The sequence below is a fragment of the Rhincodon typus genome, chromosome 4 (assembly GCF_021869965.1).
Source record: "Rhincodon typus isolate 14 chromosome 4, sRhiTyp1.1, whole genome shotgun sequence".
NCBI classification, from domain to species: Eukaryota; Metazoa; Chordata; class Chondrichthyes; order Orectolobiformes; family Rhincodontidae; genus Rhincodon; species Rhincodon typus.
Window position 1 is genome coordinate 62919923 of NC_063335.1, and position 19934 is coordinate 62939856.

At 39.4% G+C, this 19934-nt stretch overlaps 2 protein-coding genes across 7 annotated transcripts in view; one reads left to right on the forward strand and one right to left on the reverse strand.

The window, feature by feature from the left end:
- Nucleotides 1-1569: 1569 nt before the first annotated feature.
- Nucleotides 1570-19125, reverse strand: mrpl15 (mitochondrial ribosomal protein L15). The gene is made up of 5 exons (XM_020531016.2): nt 18628-19125; nt 5929-6086; nt 4008-4173; nt 2992-3115; nt 1570-2214 (listed from the first exon to the last, which is right to left on the reverse strand). The coding sequence occupies exons 1-5, from the start codon at nt 18727-18729 to the stop codon at nt 1877-1879; spliced, it is 888 nt and encodes a 295-aa protein (XP_020386605.1). The 5' UTR covers nt 18730-19125; the 3' UTR covers nt 1570-1876.
- Nucleotides 19111-19934, forward strand: part of lypla1 (lysophospholipase 1) — a 61527-nt gene continuing 60703 nt past the window's right edge. For 3 of the 6 annotated variants that reach the window (XM_048595502.1, XM_048595506.1, XM_048595504.1), the window contains exon 1: nt 19111-19454. In XM_048595502.1, the coding sequence (XP_048451459.1) occupies nt 19353-19454 (102 nt within the window). In that variant the 5' untranslated portion in view covers nt 19111-19352. The remainder of the gene's footprint in view (nt 19455-19934) is intronic. The other 3 variants (XM_048595503.1, XM_048595507.1, XM_048595505.1) reach the window with 1 other exon arrangement.

Consider the following 19934-nt stretch of genomic DNA (forward strand, 5'->3'; position numbering starts at 1 on the left):
AAGCAAGCACAACAGCTTGAGCACTCATATGGCTGGAGAAGCTTTAAAGCTATTTCCATTACAGGGGTTCTCCCAAGATCCTCAACACATAAGTCACAGCCTGTGTTCCTAGTCCCATTCTTGATCCTGGAGGACCCATCAATGAAAGGCTTTAATGGCTGCAGCTTTAATTTAGGTAGAAGTGGCCCTTTGGGATTGATGGTAGTTATAATTTGGCATTGGTGTGCATCAACACAGTGGTTGAAATTGTGAGCCAAGGAGGTGTGTACTTGGATACATTTAACATTGATTTGATTGGCTTTATTATTCTCAACTGTACCTAGGTAGAGCAAAACATTTTGTTTTGCATGCAGTACAGGCAGATCATATCATAGAGTGCATTAGGGTAATAGAATAGAGCAAAGAATACGAGGTTATGGCTACAGAGAATGTCAGTGGTACTACCTCTAGTGCAAAGAGTAATTCAAGATCTGGGATTCACAAGGCTGGTGCCTGTGCTAAGCTTTGCTTTAGTTTTAAAATGGTGTTTACATGTTGTTCTGTTCAGTTCCATGTGTGTCCTTAAGATTTGGGATCAGGGCGTATACTTTGTAATGAAATAGTCAATATGGTTTTAATATTACTCCGAGTCCTAGAAAACAGCACAGTGGGCTGAGTTTTTGGCAGAGGTAATGCAGTCCCAATGTGCTTCTGTTGAATCTCATGTTTCCCACAGGTAATGGTGGTTCCTAAGTATGAGACCGGTGTCTTCATAATTTAGGCTTTTTTAGGGTTGACCCCCAGTCATAGTTTGGCTAATAGGGTGAATAATTCTGTCAGTAACGCAAGGTGTTCCTGTCTAGTAACTACCTGTAGTGACAGGTCATCTACATATTGTATTAGACATTTTGGCTTTGAAAATATTTCTAGGACCTGGAACAACCCTTAATGGAAGATCAACCCTTAATGGAAGATGGAGAGTTACGGAATCCCGAAGAGAGACAGGTCCAGGTGTACTGCTGGCCTTGAAACGTGAAGGTGAATTTGTATTGGCATCTCCGATCCAGTGGGATGGATCAGAACCTGTTACTAATGCTCAGTACCATGAAACAACAGGCTTCAGGGATTTGCCTCATCAATAGTTTAGGGGCTAGTTTATTGCCCAGACATGCAGCTAATCAATAATTCACCACCAAATTCCAATCAAGTTTGCCTTTTTGATAAGGCAACCACTTAGCACCAGTTCTCACACCTCAACCAAAATTAATCCCTTAAAACCCAAACACTACTGCATGGTATTTACATCCTGTACCAATTCTTTCTGGTCTTAAATTCTAGTTGTGATTTCTTAGCGTCTTCTTGGTTTTAAGTCGTGTACATCTTAAGCTGTAAAAAACAACACGTGGAACTGGACTACAAGTAAAGCGTCAGAATCATACAGGCGAATTAAGAGAAATACAGAAGTGACACAGTAAAGGAAAGAACTTACACAAGCAATAGAAAAAAAGAGAAACATATCAGAGTCATAAAAAGAGCGAAAGAAAGAATACAAAATGAACAAACAATAGATGAGTAGAAAACAATACACTCTAAGGATTAAAAATTAATTTATTTTAATTTTTCTCCAAGAGCAGAAGCACAGAAGGATACAATGTAAAACATATTGTACATTAAACCATAGAACAACAGTATACCTTCCAAATCACCATGAGCAGTATCACCAGTTACTAGCTAAATTTTAACATATAATGCCAGTAACTACTTAAACTCAACAGAAAAATTCAACTCAAATAAATAACCCAGGAATTTTAAAACAAAAAAGTCTTTTAATTCATAATTTAGCTCACATTGGCAAATAATCATTGACTTTTAATTTACAACTACATCATTATCAGCTTCAAGAACTATAGTAACTACACAGGTCTTCATCAGTTGGTTTTAAAATTTTCTTTTCAGACAAGTTTACCACCCACCCAGGAGAAAGCCCAAAGAAAATTTGTCGAGGATCCTTACGCATCATTAAAACGCTGTACATCTCATCTTTAGTAATGTCCGGTAGAGTATAGCCATATTTCTTAGCAAGTGCCATCCGTGCTTCTTGAATTTTTGCTGGATCTGCTAAATAACCACGATTTTGTGCATCTGTATAGTAAGGAACCAGTTCTTCAGGTGGAAGCATACGTTTTGGAATGGGTTGTCCTCTGAGAAAAAAGGGCACTGGCTTACATAAAACATCTGTTGAAATGCAGAAACATTGCTAAATGGTTAACCATGCTGATACATAATTTTTTTGATACCAGTTCAGATTTTTAAATCCATAAGTTTATTGCTAAAATCCATGAATGGCTGTGTAAATCATACCTGTTACAATCACTTCCTTCCAATAACATTCTATATGCTTACATTTGACCTCCCATTTTCTGTTGATCAGTAATGCTGCATACTTACTCATCTTGCGCAAATCTCAGTCATGCTAAGTCCGTCACTTTAGCGCCAATTGTGAGCAGTTTAGTGCATTACACCTATTCCTACTACGAAATTATACAGGGCATTTGGATTTTTTGATAAGTATATAAACTGGCTGCATTCATGTAAGTTTGCATAGAGAACCTCAACATGCATTAGGCACCAAGTTTGCCTTTGCAAGACTAAAAATTATTCCAAGCATGCTTTCAACTTTCCACATCTGATGTTCAAGCATCTTTAAAATCCTGAAAATTAAGCATGAAATTTGCAAATTTCTAGGCCAAAGAATCAACAGCATAAAGCATTAGAGCGAAAAAGTTTTTAGATGATCTCAACAGTGAAAGAATCTTAAATAAAACAAAGAACTGTGGATGCTGGAAATTTGAAACAAAAACAGATACTGCTGGAGAAACTGAGCAGGAGTGGAAGGGTCACTGGACTCAAAACGTTATCTCTGCTTTCTCTCCACAGATGGTGCCAGACACAGCGAAAGACTGATTTAAACAATTATATGCACTAATCGTTAGTAAATAGAATGATGCTTACCCAGACTCCGTGGATCATAGAACCCTGTGGTTATAATTCCACCACTCTTTTCAATTGCAGCTATAGCAAGTTCTGATGCCCACTGGACTTCAATGTTTACTTTTGCTACGAAGTTGTCAGCACCCTATAACAAATTAAGCAAGAGCTGTGGGGATTGTAGTAGATCTTGTAACTTCCATCAATGTAATAAATTATTGGTTTATACCTGTGGACATATTTTGTAGTAATCTATATAAAAATGTTACATTAACAACTGCCTTTGTGAATACAAACAGATTTCTCAATTCCTAATATTCTTGATAAACTATAAAGAACCTCCTAGAGGAATAGTCTACAATTTCACAAAATACTTTGCATTTGCTTCCATCTAATGGCAGTAAAAGAAACAACTGTCCAAAACAAAACAAATGGTTTTGTTTAGCTTACGCTGTTCATATGTTAGCAAGGAGAACAAAACAGTTAATAAAGAAGTTACATAATTAAAAAATTGCAGAAACTTCCCCTAAGCTATAAAGTTGAGTATTTTAATGGTCTCCTGGATTGATTCCCATTTTATATTCTCACTAAACTTCAGTTGCTCTTATTGTGTCTGGTGCCAAGCTGTTCTCATTTTTACCATGGCTAATACACGTAACCTGAACATCTCTAGACACTATGGGGTAACTTTCTTTTAGCAAGGTCAATCTACCTAACTTGCATATCTTTGGACTGTGGGAGAAAAACGGAGCACCCAGAGGAAACCCATGCAGACACGGGGAGAACCTGCAAACTCCACACAGACAGACTGGAATCGAACACGGGTCCCTAGAACTGTGGGGCAGCAGTGCTAACCACTTAGATACTATCCGTAGATCTGCCCAAATTTTAAAAACGTGGCAGATTTGTTTCTTATTGTTTCCATATAAAGACAGATTTCCTGAAATAACAAAGCAACAACTGGAAAATTGCTGACCCTACTTGAGAAATAGAGTTGTGACTTTGTGCCATTAACACAGAACAATGCTGGTTTATATTACCTCCTCTACTAGCTGGATTCCGTAGTCACGTTTGAGTGGCTGGACAGTAACTCCTCTCGCATTCACTAACTGGGTCAGATCAATAGGTTCACTGGGATCCATTCTACCCAGATCTATCAAATACTGAAGTCGATTCAGACTTAGTGGTTGGTATTGTCGTCGATAACTGGAGAGAAGAAATTTAAGTTAAGAATATTTTGTTTTTAAAATATTGTACAAGAAATGACAATTCCGGTATAGATCATCTGTTCTTCAATGCAAATCAATACCCATTATACGTAGGTACGCAGATATACAAACAAGTACATAACAATTAGAAACAAGAGTAAACCATTCAGTCCCTTGAGGCTGTTTTACCATCGGATAATATCATGGCTGATCTCATTGTGGTTTAAACTCCACTTTCCTCTCTGTCTGTTCATGAAATTACACATTCAAACAGTGCATTTCACAAGTTTAGAAAGTCCATAATGCTTTACAGTATGTTTTCTGCATTGACAAGACAGGCAATTGTCATACAGTGGGATTAGCAGCAACAGCACAAAAATGACCAATTGCATATTTGTGGAATGGGCCTTAGGACCCCAGCATTATGAACTTTGTGATTCAGAAATGAGAGTTCTATCAAATGTTACGGCCAAAATACGCCTGCATAGGATACAGAAAACAACCCTTGGTGTTTTTGCCCAAACTTATCAAGCTCCGGTGTTTCATCTGAATAATCAGCCAAAACTGGAACTTGCAGCAGAACCCCAGCATCACCGAATCCAGTGAGGGAGCTCCTTCTTTGGGAAGCTTCTCAATCAAGTCTTCATTTAACATCATCTTCAGACAATACAAAGGTTGCAGGCTACAAGGCTATCATATTCCTGAAATTCATCTAAAAACTGTGAAACTTGGGTAGTCTATTATCAACACCCAAGAATGCATTGAGATGCATCACACAAACCACGTAATATACATGCTCCAAGAACAAATAACAGAACAGTAAGATGGAGGACATGAGAGCAAGGATAAAGCTCAAAAATTCATACAACCCCTCATCGACCACAGACTGACTTACAGACTGTCTAATGACTACTGACTGCTGATATGGAATGTGGATTTTCTTTTTTCCAAGCTGTTTCTCCCCTTCAGCCTTTTGCCTTCCCTTTTCCTCCTCCGTTACCTTTCATTGACTACACTGCTATCTCTTTACAGCATCTCTCTCTTCTTATTCCAGGCTCCATGGCAAAGGTCAGCACAGAGACTAGAACATAATGATATGAATGCATATGTACATATAAATAGATATGACTATCTGTTCCTATGCACATATTTGTATGTGCATACACACGTGACTATCTGTACCTGCAAAATCACGAATGGCTAATTTGCCTATATACATCAAGTAGTAAGCAGCAACAAAATTCAACATACGTGGGCAAAAATTGTGTATCTGCGATTTTTAGCCTTTTTACAAACAAGCTCCGCGCTTGCAAATTTCATCATTCGCAGGGACTCTCAGGAACAGGACCCTCGTAGATACAGACGAATTACTGTATACCCAGCCACTTGCAAACAAGCACAAGTGTGCAACAAGCATGCGTATGCAGCAGGTAGGTACATATGCATGTGCACAAATACACACATGCAATCACTTATGTATGCACTGATATACATGTAATCAGATACATGCTGGCATTGACATGTATAAGCATGTACACAGTAAGGTTATCAATACACATGAACCCAGGTAGGTATTTATAGATATATATTTACGTAAAATACTTAAATATGCATGATCCCATTGTACATTACATGTATAATGAAATGCATGTACGTCTTCCATGAAAATCACGTTTCCAAAATATAGCATACCAATAGTTTGTAATGTGGATGACCACTGCATAGTCAATAAAATTATTTTTTTTCAACCAACCTGTGCCCCTCATTGTATCCATATTTTGGAATAACAATATAAAATGGAGTCTGTCCACCTTCAAATCCTAATCGTGGCCGATTTCCACGCTGGGTCTGCCCTTTGTGACCTCGGCCACTCTTTTTCCCTCCATGGATTCCCCTGCCACGTCTTTTTTCCTGGAAGTTGAGCATTATTTATTAGTTAATTACCAACAATATATATTTTCTTCACCATAGTTAGTTGTGAAACTTTTTTTGTTCCCTGTTCTAGCAACAAATATCTAAGGAGAAGAATACTCATTTCAGAAATCAGAGAAAAGTTGTATTTGGGCTTGCATGAATTTGAAAGTATGGCCAAGAAATATTGCTAATTTGGCTTTAGCATTTTTATTACTACCTTAAATAACTTTAAAGCTATTTGTAAAGTGATTCTAGGAGGATTCAAGACTAATCATTTTGAGTTAACGACCATCAGCACTACAGAAAACAGGTGTTGGGATGATGTTCTTCTTGACAAGAAGGTTTAGAAGAAGGGGACATAATCAAGATCAGAGGATATAGTATAGACCACTTAGGAATGAAGATAAATTTCTTCACTCGAAGGTTGGTGAAGCTTTGAAATTCTCTACCACATAAGGTGGTAGAGGCCAAGTCACTGAATTTAAGAAAGAAATGGACAGATTTCTAGACTTTAAACACATCAATGGATATGGGGGGACAGCAGGAGTATAGCTTTGAGATACAGAAGCAAACATAATCATTGAATGACAGACTTAATGACCTACTTTTGTTCCTATTTTCTATGTGCTACGTTTTATAGCTCTACCTTCCTCCAAGATCCTCAGAGGAGATGATAGCATAGTGGCAATGTCACTTGATTAATAATCTAGAGAACCAGCTAATTAGCTAATGGGCTCAAATTCAACTAAAATAGCTGGTGGAATTTGAATTCAATTAATAAAACTTGGAATATAAAGTTAGTCTCAGTAGTGTTGAGCATGAAACTATTGTCAATTGTAATAAAACCCATCTTGCTCTCTCACACCTTTTAAAGAAGGATATCTCCATTATTACCTGGCCTGACCAAGACACAAGTCCGGACTACAGCAATGGGGTTGATTCTTAAAACATCCTCTACAGTGGCCTAATAAGCCACTTGGTTCAAGGATAATTGAAGATGGCCAACAAATGCTGACCTTGCCAGTCATGTCAGCATCTCATGAAAGAATCAATGAAATAAAACTTAACCAAGTCACTTCTTTCATTCATAAGCAAAATAATGCATAGTTGGAGATCTGAAATAGAAACAAAATGCTACAGAATGTTACAAAGCTAGGTAGAATAATCGTGAATTAAAAGGCAAAGTGTGGTCCCTTTAAGAGGTAAAGGGTTTTTAAGCTTAAGAATTAAACAGAGAAGAGGTCTGTGAGCAGATGCGATAAAGGTATCCCATTTATATTGTTTGCCATCAGAGATGCCTTAAATGAATAGACTCAGTTTACTCCACGAGTTGATGTTCAGACATAAAGGGGGCCTTTAAAATTAATTAAGGAAAAGTTGATAGGACCGAAGTCAGAGATTTCACAATTGGATTATGAACCTGAGTTGAAAGAAAGATTAAGCAGAGTCAGTGAATTAGCTAGAAAACATCTGAAGGTGGCACAATATCTAATGAAGCAAGAAGCAGATAAGAAATCTAAAACTTGGACATTTGCCCATGGGGATAAAGTATTAGTGCTGTTACTAGTTGTAGGAGATCCCTTCAAAGCAAGGTTTAGTGGTCCCTATCAGATTGAGAAGTTGAGTCAGATGAATTATATGGTAATGCCATAAAGAAAAACTTTATCAGGTATGTCATGTGAACATACTAAAACCCTACTAATATATAGACAGGGAACCAGAGAAACAGGTATTAGTTACTACCCCTCAGAGTGAGGAATCAGAATCGGAATCATTTGATCTTGACGTGCCTCAAAGGAAGTTAAATAATTCATTAGAGAATAGGATAGAATAGTGAGCTCTCTGTCTCAGGAACAGAGGACTGAATTGAAAGGTTTCTTGCAGAAATAGGAGGACATACGTGGGAATAGAATGGGAAGGACTAGTACTAGAGTGCACGAAGTTGAAGTAGGGAATGCTGTTCTGATAAAACAACACCCCTTTAAACCTCTTAAAGCTGCACACGTGTAGAAGGAAGTAGAAGCAATGCTCCAAGAAGATGTCACTGAGCCAAATCAAAGTGAATAGAGCTCAACGATTGTGTTGTTCCAAAGCCTGATGGCACCCAGTGGTTCTGTGTGGATTACCGGAAGGTCAACGCCGTAACTAAATCAGACTCATAGTCCTCCAGCCTTGGGATTGGGTATGTGGAAAATGTTGGACAAGTCACTTATATCACCAAGTTGGACTTACTCTGTGGTTACTGGCAAGTACCTTTGTCAGAGACAGCAAAGGACGTTTCTGCGTTTGTAACCCCAGATGGACTACATCAATTTAAAGTAATGCTCTTTGGGGCGAAGAAATGTACCCGCCATATTTCAAAGGCTTATGAACAGAGTTGTGGCAGGATTGAATAATTGTGCCATCAATATAGATGACATCGTGGTCTTTAGCCATTCATAGAAAGATCACACGGTGCATTTGGCAGAGCTCTTTGAAAGATTATGGGAGGCAAAACTGGTTATAAACTTAGCAAAAACTGAATTTGTGAAGGCAGAAGTGATGTTTTTAGGACATAACATCGATCATGGAAGGAACGCAATGAAGGCCAGAGGAATTTCCAAGACCATCCTCAAAGAAAGAGGTGCTTCAAGTTTTAGGACCAAGTGGATTCTACCGAACGTTTGCACAAACTAGTAGCATGGTGGCACCGCTTACAGATTTGCTAAGGAAGAACACAAAATTTCAGTGGACAGAACAATGCCAGGAGGGCATTTCAGAATTTAAATTGCACCAGTTTCAACTACACCAAATTTCTTGAAACCCTTTAAAGTCGCTATCGATGCCAGAGATATAGGGGTTGGAGCTGTGTTGATGCAGGAGGATGATGGTGGAATTGAAAGGACAATTGGATATTTTTTCAAAGAAACTCAATATTCATCAGAGAAATTACTCCACTGTTGAAAAAGAATTATTGAGTTTGGTACTGACCTTACAACATTTTAATGTTTATGTTATGAACAATATTTTGCAGACGGTTGAGTATACAGACCACCACCCTCTCACCTTCTTGGAAAAATTTATCGACAAAAATATGAGACTATTTTGTTGGAATCTTATGTTACAGGCTTTTCACTTACATACTGTACATGTTGCAGGTCATGATAATGCATCTGCAACATTTTTATGGGTTTAAAGAAAATGCATAGATAAGATAGAACTAACACAATCCAGTGTTCTACATATATGTAAAATTAGTATGAAAGCTATAACTTTAGAGAACTGAATTACGTACTTCATGATAATAGTGTTAAAGATTTTAAAAAAAATGAAGCCATCTTTTCATAATGATGAGATAACACGGTGTAGAGCTGGATGAACACAGCAGGCCAAGCAGCATCAGAGGAGCAGGAAAGCTGACGTTTCGGGTCAAGACCCTTCTTCAGAAACGTCAGCTTTCCTGCTCGGCCTGCTGTGTTCATCCAGCTCTACACCGTGTTATCTCAGATTCTCCAGCATCGGCAGTTCCTACTACCTCTTTTCATAACGATGTTTTTTTTCTCTTAAGACGTGAGTGCTATGAAGCTGGGTAGAATAATCGTGAATTAAAAAGCAAAGTGTGGTCCCTTTAAGAAGGATAGTGTTTTTAAGCTCAGAGTAAAACAAAGAGGTCTGTGAGCACATGGGCAACAGTACAGACAGTTCTAAAATGGAAACATGTAACAATTGGCTTTGTTGATGGATACCTTAAGTTTGTTTTGATGTTTTGACGATAAGTTTGAATTTGGCCAACTAATTTAAACCAAACACTCAGCAGTTCAAAGCCAATTAAATTTAAAAACGGATGGTGTTGACAGCCTGAGCCCAATCATATTGTGAGAATTTGCTACATCATCTGTGGTATTTAAGAAAGCATTTTTTTGAAAATTGGCAGAGAGCTAATTGCCATCCGAAAAAGTGAGTGAACGTTCGGCTGCAGCAAAAAGAGGTTTAAGCCTGGCTCTCTCAAACTCCTAAGCTCTCCAAAAAGACCCAAAGTACCATGGCAGTTTACATTACAGACCTCTCCAACAAAATTGCAGGGAAACCTTTCTAACAGCAGGCTTCGCAAAAGAAAGGCATTTGCGCAGAGTTCCAGAAGATACACAGTCTGTGCATGTTTAGAGAGATTAATTTGTAATTTATTGTTGTCTTATTAATTGGGTTTATATAAGTGAGACTTGTTTATTTGAACTGTATTCCAATAGAATTTAGACCAGTTAGGAAGTAGTTAGTAGTCTAAGGGGGGAATTGTCAGTTTGTTAGTAATTCTGTTAATTTGTTCATTGTTGGGTTAAATAAATAAATTGTTTCTTGTTACTTGTAAAGTGAAAATCAGGGATTTTCTTTCTTTTAACCACTCTGTTAATAGATTGTAAGGGGAAAGGCTAATTATTAGAAGGGAACCTCTAATCCCGTCATAGCAGATTGTGGTTTGTGTTTTGGCTTAACTATCAGAGGGGTTCGGCTATTCCCCCTCCGTAACAAGAAATACAACACATTTGGCAGTGTCTGTGGACAGAAACAATTAACACCAAGTCCAATATTTGAGTATTGATGCAGTTTTTCCCTCTGCACAGATGCTATCAGAACTACTAAGGTTATCGGGTTTGTTTTCCCTTCTCTGAATATCTCCTCGTTTATTTGCGATCACAACATGGAGAAGCAGAAGTAGGTCATTCAGACCATTGAATCTGCTCTATGATTTAATGAAATTTTAGCAGATCTGATCATCCTCAACTCCACTTTTCTATCTTTTCCCTATAACACTCGATTCCCTTACTGATTAAAAATCTATCATAGCCTTGAATATACTTCTCAGCCTTGACAGCCCTCTGTGGTAAAGAATTCCATAGATTCATTACCCTCAGAAAAACTCCTCCTCATCTATCTTCAAAGGTGGTGGACCTTTAATTTTGAAATTACACCCTCTGGTTCTAGATTTTCCTGCAAGAAGAAACAACTTCTCCACGTCTATTACGTCTATCCCCTTAATAACCTTACATGTTTCAATAAAGTCTCCTCTCTTGCTAAAAAAAATCCGAGTGCAAGCCCAACCTACTGAACCTGTCTTCATAAGAAAATCCCAGGTACCCAGGATCTACACAGTGAACCTTCGTTAGACTGCCTCCAATGCTAGTATCTTTCCCTCGATAAGGGAACAAAAACCGTTCACATTATTCTAGCTGTGCTCAGCCTAGCTTCCTTTAATAGCTTCAGAAAGGCATCCATATTTTTAGACTCAATTTACTTTGAAATGAAGGCCAACAAAATCCATTTGCCTATTTACTTGTTGATCTTGGAAGCTAGATTTTCATGATTCATGCACAAAGATGCACTAATATCTTCAAGCTGCTGCTTTCTGTAGTCATTCTCCATTTAAGTATTCAGTTCTTGTATTCTTCCTGCTGAAGTGCATAACCTCATTTTTCCACATTATATTTCATCTGCAAACTTTTTGTTCACTCACTTAACATGTCTATATCCCTCTTTAGACTAGTTTTGTCATCCTCACTACTTGATTTTTCCACTTATTTTTGCATTGTCTGCAAACTTGGCAAAACTTCTGTCATCCAAATCATTAATACATGTTATGAATAACTGTGGCCTCAACATTGATTTCTATGCCAATCTGCTAGTCACAGGTTACCGTCCTGAAAATATTACCCTTATCCCAACTCTGCCTTATATTAGTTAGCCAAACCCTCTATCCATATTAATATACGCAACACCATGGGTATTTATTTTATTGAGTAGACTTATGCGGGGTATCTTATTGAACACCTCTTGAAATCCAAATATATTACATCTACTGGTTCTCCTTCATCTATTCTTTTTTGCTGTCCCCTTTATGGATTGGAATAAATTTGTCAGGCATGTCTTCCTCTTTATGAAGCCATGTTGACTCTTCTGGATTCTGTTATGAATTTCTAAATGCTTTGTTATTACATCCTTTATGATAAACTCTGGCATTTCCTAATTACAGATGTTAAGCTAACTAGCCTATAGTTGCTTACTTTTTATTGGTCTTCTTCCCCTGTCAAATAAAGTTCTTACATTGGCAGTTTACGATCCTCTGGGATTTTCAGAATCTAAGGATCCTTGGAAGACGACAACTAGTGCATCTGCTATCTCTGTTGATACTTATTTGAAAATCCTAGGATGCAATCCATTAGGTCCAAGGGACATATCAGACTTTAAACCTATTAGCCTCTCTAGAACTTTTTCCTCTGGTGATAGTTACTGTGTTTATTGTCTAGCTACCTCCACAGCATGGCTTTTATTATTAGTAATTTTGGAATGCTACCAATGTCCTTGACAATAACTGCTAATGTAAAGTATTCATTCAACTTTTCTGCTTTTCCTGGTCTCCCATTATTAATTCCCCAGCCTCATTCTCCAAAAGGCTCTGTTCACTTTGGCTTTGCTCTTACTTTTTGTATATGCAAAGAAACTAACACTGTCTGCTTTTATATTACTTGTTAGTTTGCCCTCAGCTTATTTTCTCCCTCAATTATTTTTTGGTCATCTTTTGTTGGCTTGTAACTTTGCCAACCATCTGGTTTACAACTAATCTTTGTCAAACTGCATTTATTTTTTCAATTTTGTACTATACTTAACTACCTTGGTTCAGCATGGTCAGTTTATTCCCATCCTACAAACCTTCTTCCTCATTGTGATATATCTTTGCTGTGAGCCATGAACAATTTTCTCAAAAGTCAGCCATTGTTCCTCAATTTCTGCTAAGCCCCTTTCCCAGTACACTCCAGCCAACTCAACCCTCATCCTTACGTAATGATCCTTATTTATATTTAGCACAGTTATTTCTAACCCAGGTTTCTTACACAAACTGAAAGTTAAATGCTACAATGTTACGGTCACTGTTCGTTAGAGGTCACTTACTTGGACATCATTTATTAACTCTGTCTCATTACACACTACCAGATCTAAGATAACCTACTCCCTGACTGGATGTACAACATGTTGTTCTTGTCAACTGTCCTAAATACATTTTGAATTCTTCTTCATGGATACTCCTGCCAATTTGATTTTCCCAATCAACATTGAGAACAAAGTCATGTACGATCAAGGTACTACCTTTTCTACATGCCCTCATTATCTCATGAAGAATTATTTGTCCTCTCTTAGAACACCTGTCAGGCAGGCTATGGACAACTCCCACCAGTGTCATCTTCTCCGTTTTATTTCATACTTCTACCCGCACAGATTCTACATGTTTCCAATCTAAGACCATTTGTTGCTAACAAAGCTACTCCACAATCCTTCCCTTCCTGCCCGTCCTTTTTAAAAAAAATCATATATCCCTGAGGATTTAGTTCTCAACTTTAATCTGCTTGTAGCCATGTCTGCATAAAGGCTAAAAGAAAGAAACAGAAAATATGAGTAGTAGGCCAGCCAGCTCCTCAAGCTTGAAACAATTCATTATAATCATGGTTGATCATCTAACTCAACAGCCTGTTCCAGTTTCTTCCCCTTATCCTTTGATTCCCTTAGGCCCAAATGCTATACAAGGGGTCCCAATTTATGAAGTCTGAATACAACCCATACAGGGCTGTAATTCTAACTAGCCAACATATAAATATTTCTTAGACTTATGATTTGCTGCTTCATATTGTCCTACCCTGTATTCCAACCTGTGTACAAATCACTTGCCAACTGATTCAGGAACAAAACCAATTTGCAATTCGCGGACTGCCTGTATCCAACTCCTTCTTGAAATCATACAATGTTTTGACCTTACCTGCCTTCTGCGGTAGTGAATTCCACAGGCTGACTGCTCTCTGGGTAAAGAAATTTCTAATCTCAGTCCTAAATGGTTTACTCTATATCCTTGGAGTTTGACCTTTATTCACGGATGCCCTGCACTGCCCCCCACCTCCTGGCCAACATTCAGAACATCTATCCTGGATGTACACTGTTTAGTCCTCCTGAAATTTTGTACGTTTCTATGAGATTTTGCGCCCCCCTGCACTTGCAGTTATCTTCAGTGACTGATGTCCAAGGATACCTAGGCCTTGTTGCACATTCTCCTCTCTCAATTTATAGCATACAGATAATAATCCACCTTCCTGTTTTACCTCCCAAAGTGGATAGCTTCACGTTTATCCACGTTATATTGCATCAGCCATGTATTTGCCGACTCACTGAGCTTGTCAAAATCACACTGAAGCATTGCTGCATCCTCCTCACAGATCAGCCTCCCTTCCAGTTTTGTGTCTTCAGCAAATTTGGGAATATTACTTTTAATTGTCTCATCTAAATCAATATTATTAATAGCTGGGATCCATGCATTGATCCCCACTGTTCGGTAAAAAGCCTTATTTCCCATCTGCTAACCAGCATTCTATCCATCTTTAACTTTACACACTAATCTCTTATGTGGGACACTATCAAAAGCCTTCTGAAAGTCTATATACATCACATCCAATTGATGAAGGCAGAGCGGTGGATGTTGTCTATACAGATTTCAGTAAAATGTTCAACAGGTTCCACAGGGTAGACTTGTTAGCAAGGTTGGATCGTATGGAGTCCATTGGAGCTAGCCAACTGAATACAACATTGGCTTGAAGGTAGGAGACAGAGGCTGTTTTCTATCTGGAGGCCTGTGACCAGCAATCTGCCACAGGGATCAGTGCTGGGTCTACTATTTTTCATCATTTATATAAATGATTTGATGTGAATAATGGATGTATGGTTAGTAAGTTTGCAAATGACACCAAAATTGCTGGTGTAGTGGACAAAGAAGAAGGTTATCTGAGAGTACAACGAGACATTGATCTGATGAGTCAAGGGGTAGCAAATGTAGTTTAATTTAGATAAACGTGAGGTGTTGCATTTTGGTAAGGCAAACCAGGGCATGACTCGTACAGTTAGTGCTGGGCCCGTGGGGAGTGTTGCCGTACAAAGAGACCTAGGGTTCAGGTGCATAGCTCCTCGAACGTGAAGTCACAGGTAGACAGGGTAGTGAAGAAGGTAGTTGGCACACTTGCCTTCATTGGCCAATGCACTGAATATAGGAGATGGAATGTCATGTTGTGGCTATACGGGACATTGGTGAGTCCAATTTTAGAATACTGCAGTCAATTTTGGTCTACCAGTTTAGGAAAGATGTTGTTAAACTTGAAAGAGTTCAGAAAAGATTTACAAGGATGTTGCCAGGGTTGGAGGATTTGAGATAAGAGGAGAGGCTGAATAGGTTGGGGCCTTTTTTTCCCCTGGAGTGTCAGAGGCTGAAGGGCGACCTTCTAGAGGTTTATAAAATCATGACAGACATGGATAGGGTGAATAGCTAATATCTTTTTCCCCGGAGTAGGAAAACTAGAGGGCATAGGTTTAAGATGAGAGGGGAAAGATTTAAAAAGGGACCTGAGGGACAAATTTTTCACGCAAAAGATGGTGTGTGTGTGTGGAACGAACTGCCAAGGGAGGCTGGTACAATTACAACATTTAAAAGGCATCTGGATGGGTACATAAATAGGAAGGTTTAAAGGGATATGGGCCAAAATGCTGGCAAATGGTAATCGATCAGTTAAGGATGTCTGGTCGATGTAGACGACTTGAATCAAACGGTCTGTTTCCGTGCTATATAATTCTACGACAATGGCTTCTTCTCATGAACTCTACAAGTTACATGCCTAAAGAATTCCAGTAAATTTGTTAAGTGTTATTTCCCTTTTACAAATCCATGTTAACTCTGTTCAGTCCTGTCACTGTTTCCAAGTGTTTAGTTATTAATTCATTTATAATGGACTCTAGCAAGACTCTTCCCCACTATCAACATCAGGCTGACTGGTCTATAATTCAGAGTTTTCTCTCTGTTCCAGAGTCTTTATAATCTTGAAAGGTGACAACCAATGCATCCACTATTTCTATGGCCATTTCTTTAAGTATTGTCGCATATAGATTGTCAGGTCCTGGGGAACTTTTTGCCTTCAATCCATTAATTTCCCAAACACCATTTCCCCACTAGTACTGATTTCCTTCAGTTCCTCCATCTCTCAAAACCTTGCATTTCCCCAATATTTCTGGTGTGTTATTTGTGTCCTCCTTTGTGAGCACAGAGACAAAGCATGTTATTTAGTTGGTCAACCATTTACTTGCTCCCCATTGTAATTTCCATTTCTGACTTAAGGGAGCTACATTTGTCTTCACCAATTTTTATTCCTTCATATACCAAGGGAAATTTTTATAGTCAATTTTTATGCCTACTCTATTCTTAATATCTTTTTTAATCAATCCCTTTGTCCTTGTTTGCTGAATTATAAATTGCTCCCACTCATCACACTTGTTTTTTTCTGGTCAATCTTTATGCCTCTTCCTTGGATCTAATATTGTATCTAAATTTCCTTGTAAGCCATGGTCCAGTCACCTGTCTCATTTTACTTTTGGGCCAGACAGGAATGAACAGTCGTTGCAGTTCACCCATGCACTCTTTGAATATCTACCATTGACTTTGCACTGTCATCCCTTCAAGCAAACCCACCACCCACCCACACTGCCGATCTATCAAAACCAACTTGCATCTCACACCACCGTAATTTCCTCTACTGAAATTCAAAGTTCTAGTTCAAAATCAATTACATCACTCTCCATTGTGATTAGTAATTCTATTATATAATGGTCACTCCCCTGAGGAGTCTTGTGGAACTGTAATGTCAATTATTTCTTTGCAGTTATACAATACCTCATCTAGGATGGCCTGCTTTTACTTGGTTCCTCAATGGGTTGATCCCGAAAATCATCCTGGATACACTCCAGGCATTCCTCCTCTATGGAAGTTTAACCAATTTGATTTTCCATTCTATATGCAGATTAATAAGTTACCCATAATTACAGATGTTCCTTTATCGCATCCTTTATCATTTTACCTGTTTTATGCCATTCCCAACATCACTCCTACAGTTTGGGGGTATATATACACAAACCCCACAAAAGTTTTACGCCCCTTGGTACTTGGCTTCATACATACATTCATTTTGTACTTTTACCATGCCCAGTTTGCTGCTGTTTTGTTATCCTTGTACACACAGTCGCTTCCAGTCCCACTCTAGTTATTGCTATCAAATTAATTGCTCTGAAATGCTCCTTTTGTTTTGTAGGTCTTTGTATGACCCCTCCCAAGCCCTCCATACCCGTACCCCTCTAATTATAGCCTTTTCTACACTTTTATTCAATTTTCCAGGGCACTACTTCAAGTGAAGCCCGTTCAAACATTTAAGGATGTTTCTCTCCATATCATAGCTTTATAAAATTCTGACAGTGTGGGTGTCGAAGTGACAAAATCATAAGCTGTTGAAAAAACTCAGCAGGTCTGGCAACATGTGCAGCGAAAGCAGAGTTAAAGTTTTAGGTGCAGTGACTCTTCTTCAGAACTGACTGTAGCTAAGATAAAGTTGGTACAGTATGCGTGTTAGAGAAGAGACGGAGAAAGAGGGAAAGATTAAACAATAGGTGGAGAAGGAGTCCTAAGAGAGAAAAAAAATACAGTTGGGCAGACAAAGGAATGGGTAAATGTCAGCCTGGGAGAATGAGTAGCTAATGGGGACTATTGGTGGCTGATAATGGGTTGCTTGTAGTAGCAGCCATGTGATGATAGGGCCTGGGGTGGGGTGGGGTGGGGGTAAGGATATAGGTGATGGTGGTGCTCTGGCCCTAAAAGTATTGAACCTGATATTTTTCACCTTCACCTCTGCGCCCATTTCTTTGGGCAGGAGTCACTCCCCGTCCCACAGATCTCTTCACCCACCTCCAACTTGCTCCCTCCACCCGGACTTCTCCTTCTGGCCATTTACCTGAACTCGACCTGTTCACTGAGCTATTCATACAGTATTCATGCTCCCAGGCTGACCTTTACTCATTCACTTGTCTGCCCAACTGTTTATCTCCTTTTCCCCAGCCTCCATCTCCATCTATTGTTTACACTTTTCCCCTCCACCTATCCCTTCTTCAGCATATATATCAACCTTTTCCAATCAGTTCTGAAGGAGGGATACTAGAGCCGAAACGTTAACTCTGCTTTCTCCCACAGATGCTGCCAGACCTGAGTTTTTCCAACAATTCCTGATTTTGTTTCCGATTTCCGCAGTTTTGTTTTTTTTTAGTGTCTAAGCGAGTTGGATAACCTTGTGAAGAGAACATTTGCAAAGTTATGGGGAAAGGGTAGAAAACCATCTGAGCTGCCCTTACAGAATCATTCCGACACTCTGGGCCAAGCAGTCCCTCTACCACTCTCCGTGCTACAATTATTATTTTGTGAGCAGAATTACGCGGTTAAGTTGCACTCCATCGTGGTCATCAATTTCTAAATGAGGCTTTGGAAGCAAGCGACTCACGGCTTCCTACTCGTGACAGTGGGAGCGGAAATTCACCCACTACCTCAATTTCAGCGTCCTTTTCCCTGCTGAAAAAGGACTATCTCTCTCTCCTGCTGTGAAGCAGCAGCCTCGCTAATTCTTTCAGCTGCTGGATGCCTCCTTCCCAGTTCTCATAGTGCACTCACCTTCTTCTTCGCTCCGGGGTTTGGTCTCAGGTTGGCGAGGGAGACCCGCGGCAGCCGCCGGAGGAGCTCGAGCCCAGTCGATCCAAATCCTCGCGTCGCCATTTTTCCCAACCGTCAAGACGGACAGCTGTGTCGCAAAAGTCAGAGCAAGGCGTCTTTACGACAAGGGCGGAAGCGGCGAGTCCCTAAAACCTCCAGATGACCCATTTGTTCTCTAATTTCTAGTTGCTGAATTTTGTTTTAAAAAATTCACGTGTGCGATTCTTAAACTCCTTTCTGTGTAGTTCATTGCTTAAAAATGCAAATCGTGAAAGTAGCAAATACCGGAAGCCTGACCAACAGCCAAATCTAGTTTTATTATAATTCTGATTGACGCTAATACTTGTACATTTTTATCAGGGATACATCTGGGCAGTGAAAAGAAAAACGGATTGTTCACAGTCGACGACCACAACTTGCCAAGCGCGCCACGGCAACTGCGCAGTCAACCAGCCGCCAATTGTTTCCTCTGATTGACATCGGGCTCAGCCAATCATATGGCGTAACATGTGTTTCCGTTGTAAGGACGTCAAATTCGGCTGAGGAGGAGGAGGAGGAGGGATAGCTGGCGGGTGTAACGGTCCTAAGCGCGGGCGGAAGGAGGAGGAGTGTGGAGAACGGCGTCTGGGGCCGTGTGCTGTGGAGGTGACCTGCGGGTTAGCTGGACGCCTTCGTTTTGATTGTGTATGTGCGGTAACAACATGTCAGCGCCAGTTCCTGCCATTGTCCCTGCTGCAAAAAAAGCCACGGCCGCGGTGAGTCTCACCTGGAAAGGCGATGGGCAAAGGGTGGGTGTAGCTTTCCAGTGTGTGACTTGCAGCATAACAAGAACTGTGCGTTGGCCCAGTACAGTACAGAGAAAGCGTGTCCACTGATTGCAAGGGAAGGGACATATTATTGATGGGTCTCGGTAGTTGCCATCGATGATAAATTGTACTCTACTTTCTAATCTGTTCGTAGTTAAAAGATGCAATTTTTGTGGGGAAAACGCATATATAATGTACAATTGCCGGAAACAAAACTATCAGAGCAATTTAAAAGGCCATTTGGGGAAAAAATGCAAGACAATGGGGCAGAAACGTTAAGAGCTTTCTCAACTGTATTAGACAGCAGAAGACTATTAAATACTAAAGAATTTGAAGTGTTCCCGGGGATCGTAAATGAATCTTTTGTAGTGATCATCAATTTTTGGAAGTAGTGTTCTACCGACTACTAGCAGAAAGTTGGAAACAAATTAAGTTGGGATGTCATCTTAGGTTTTGTAATCT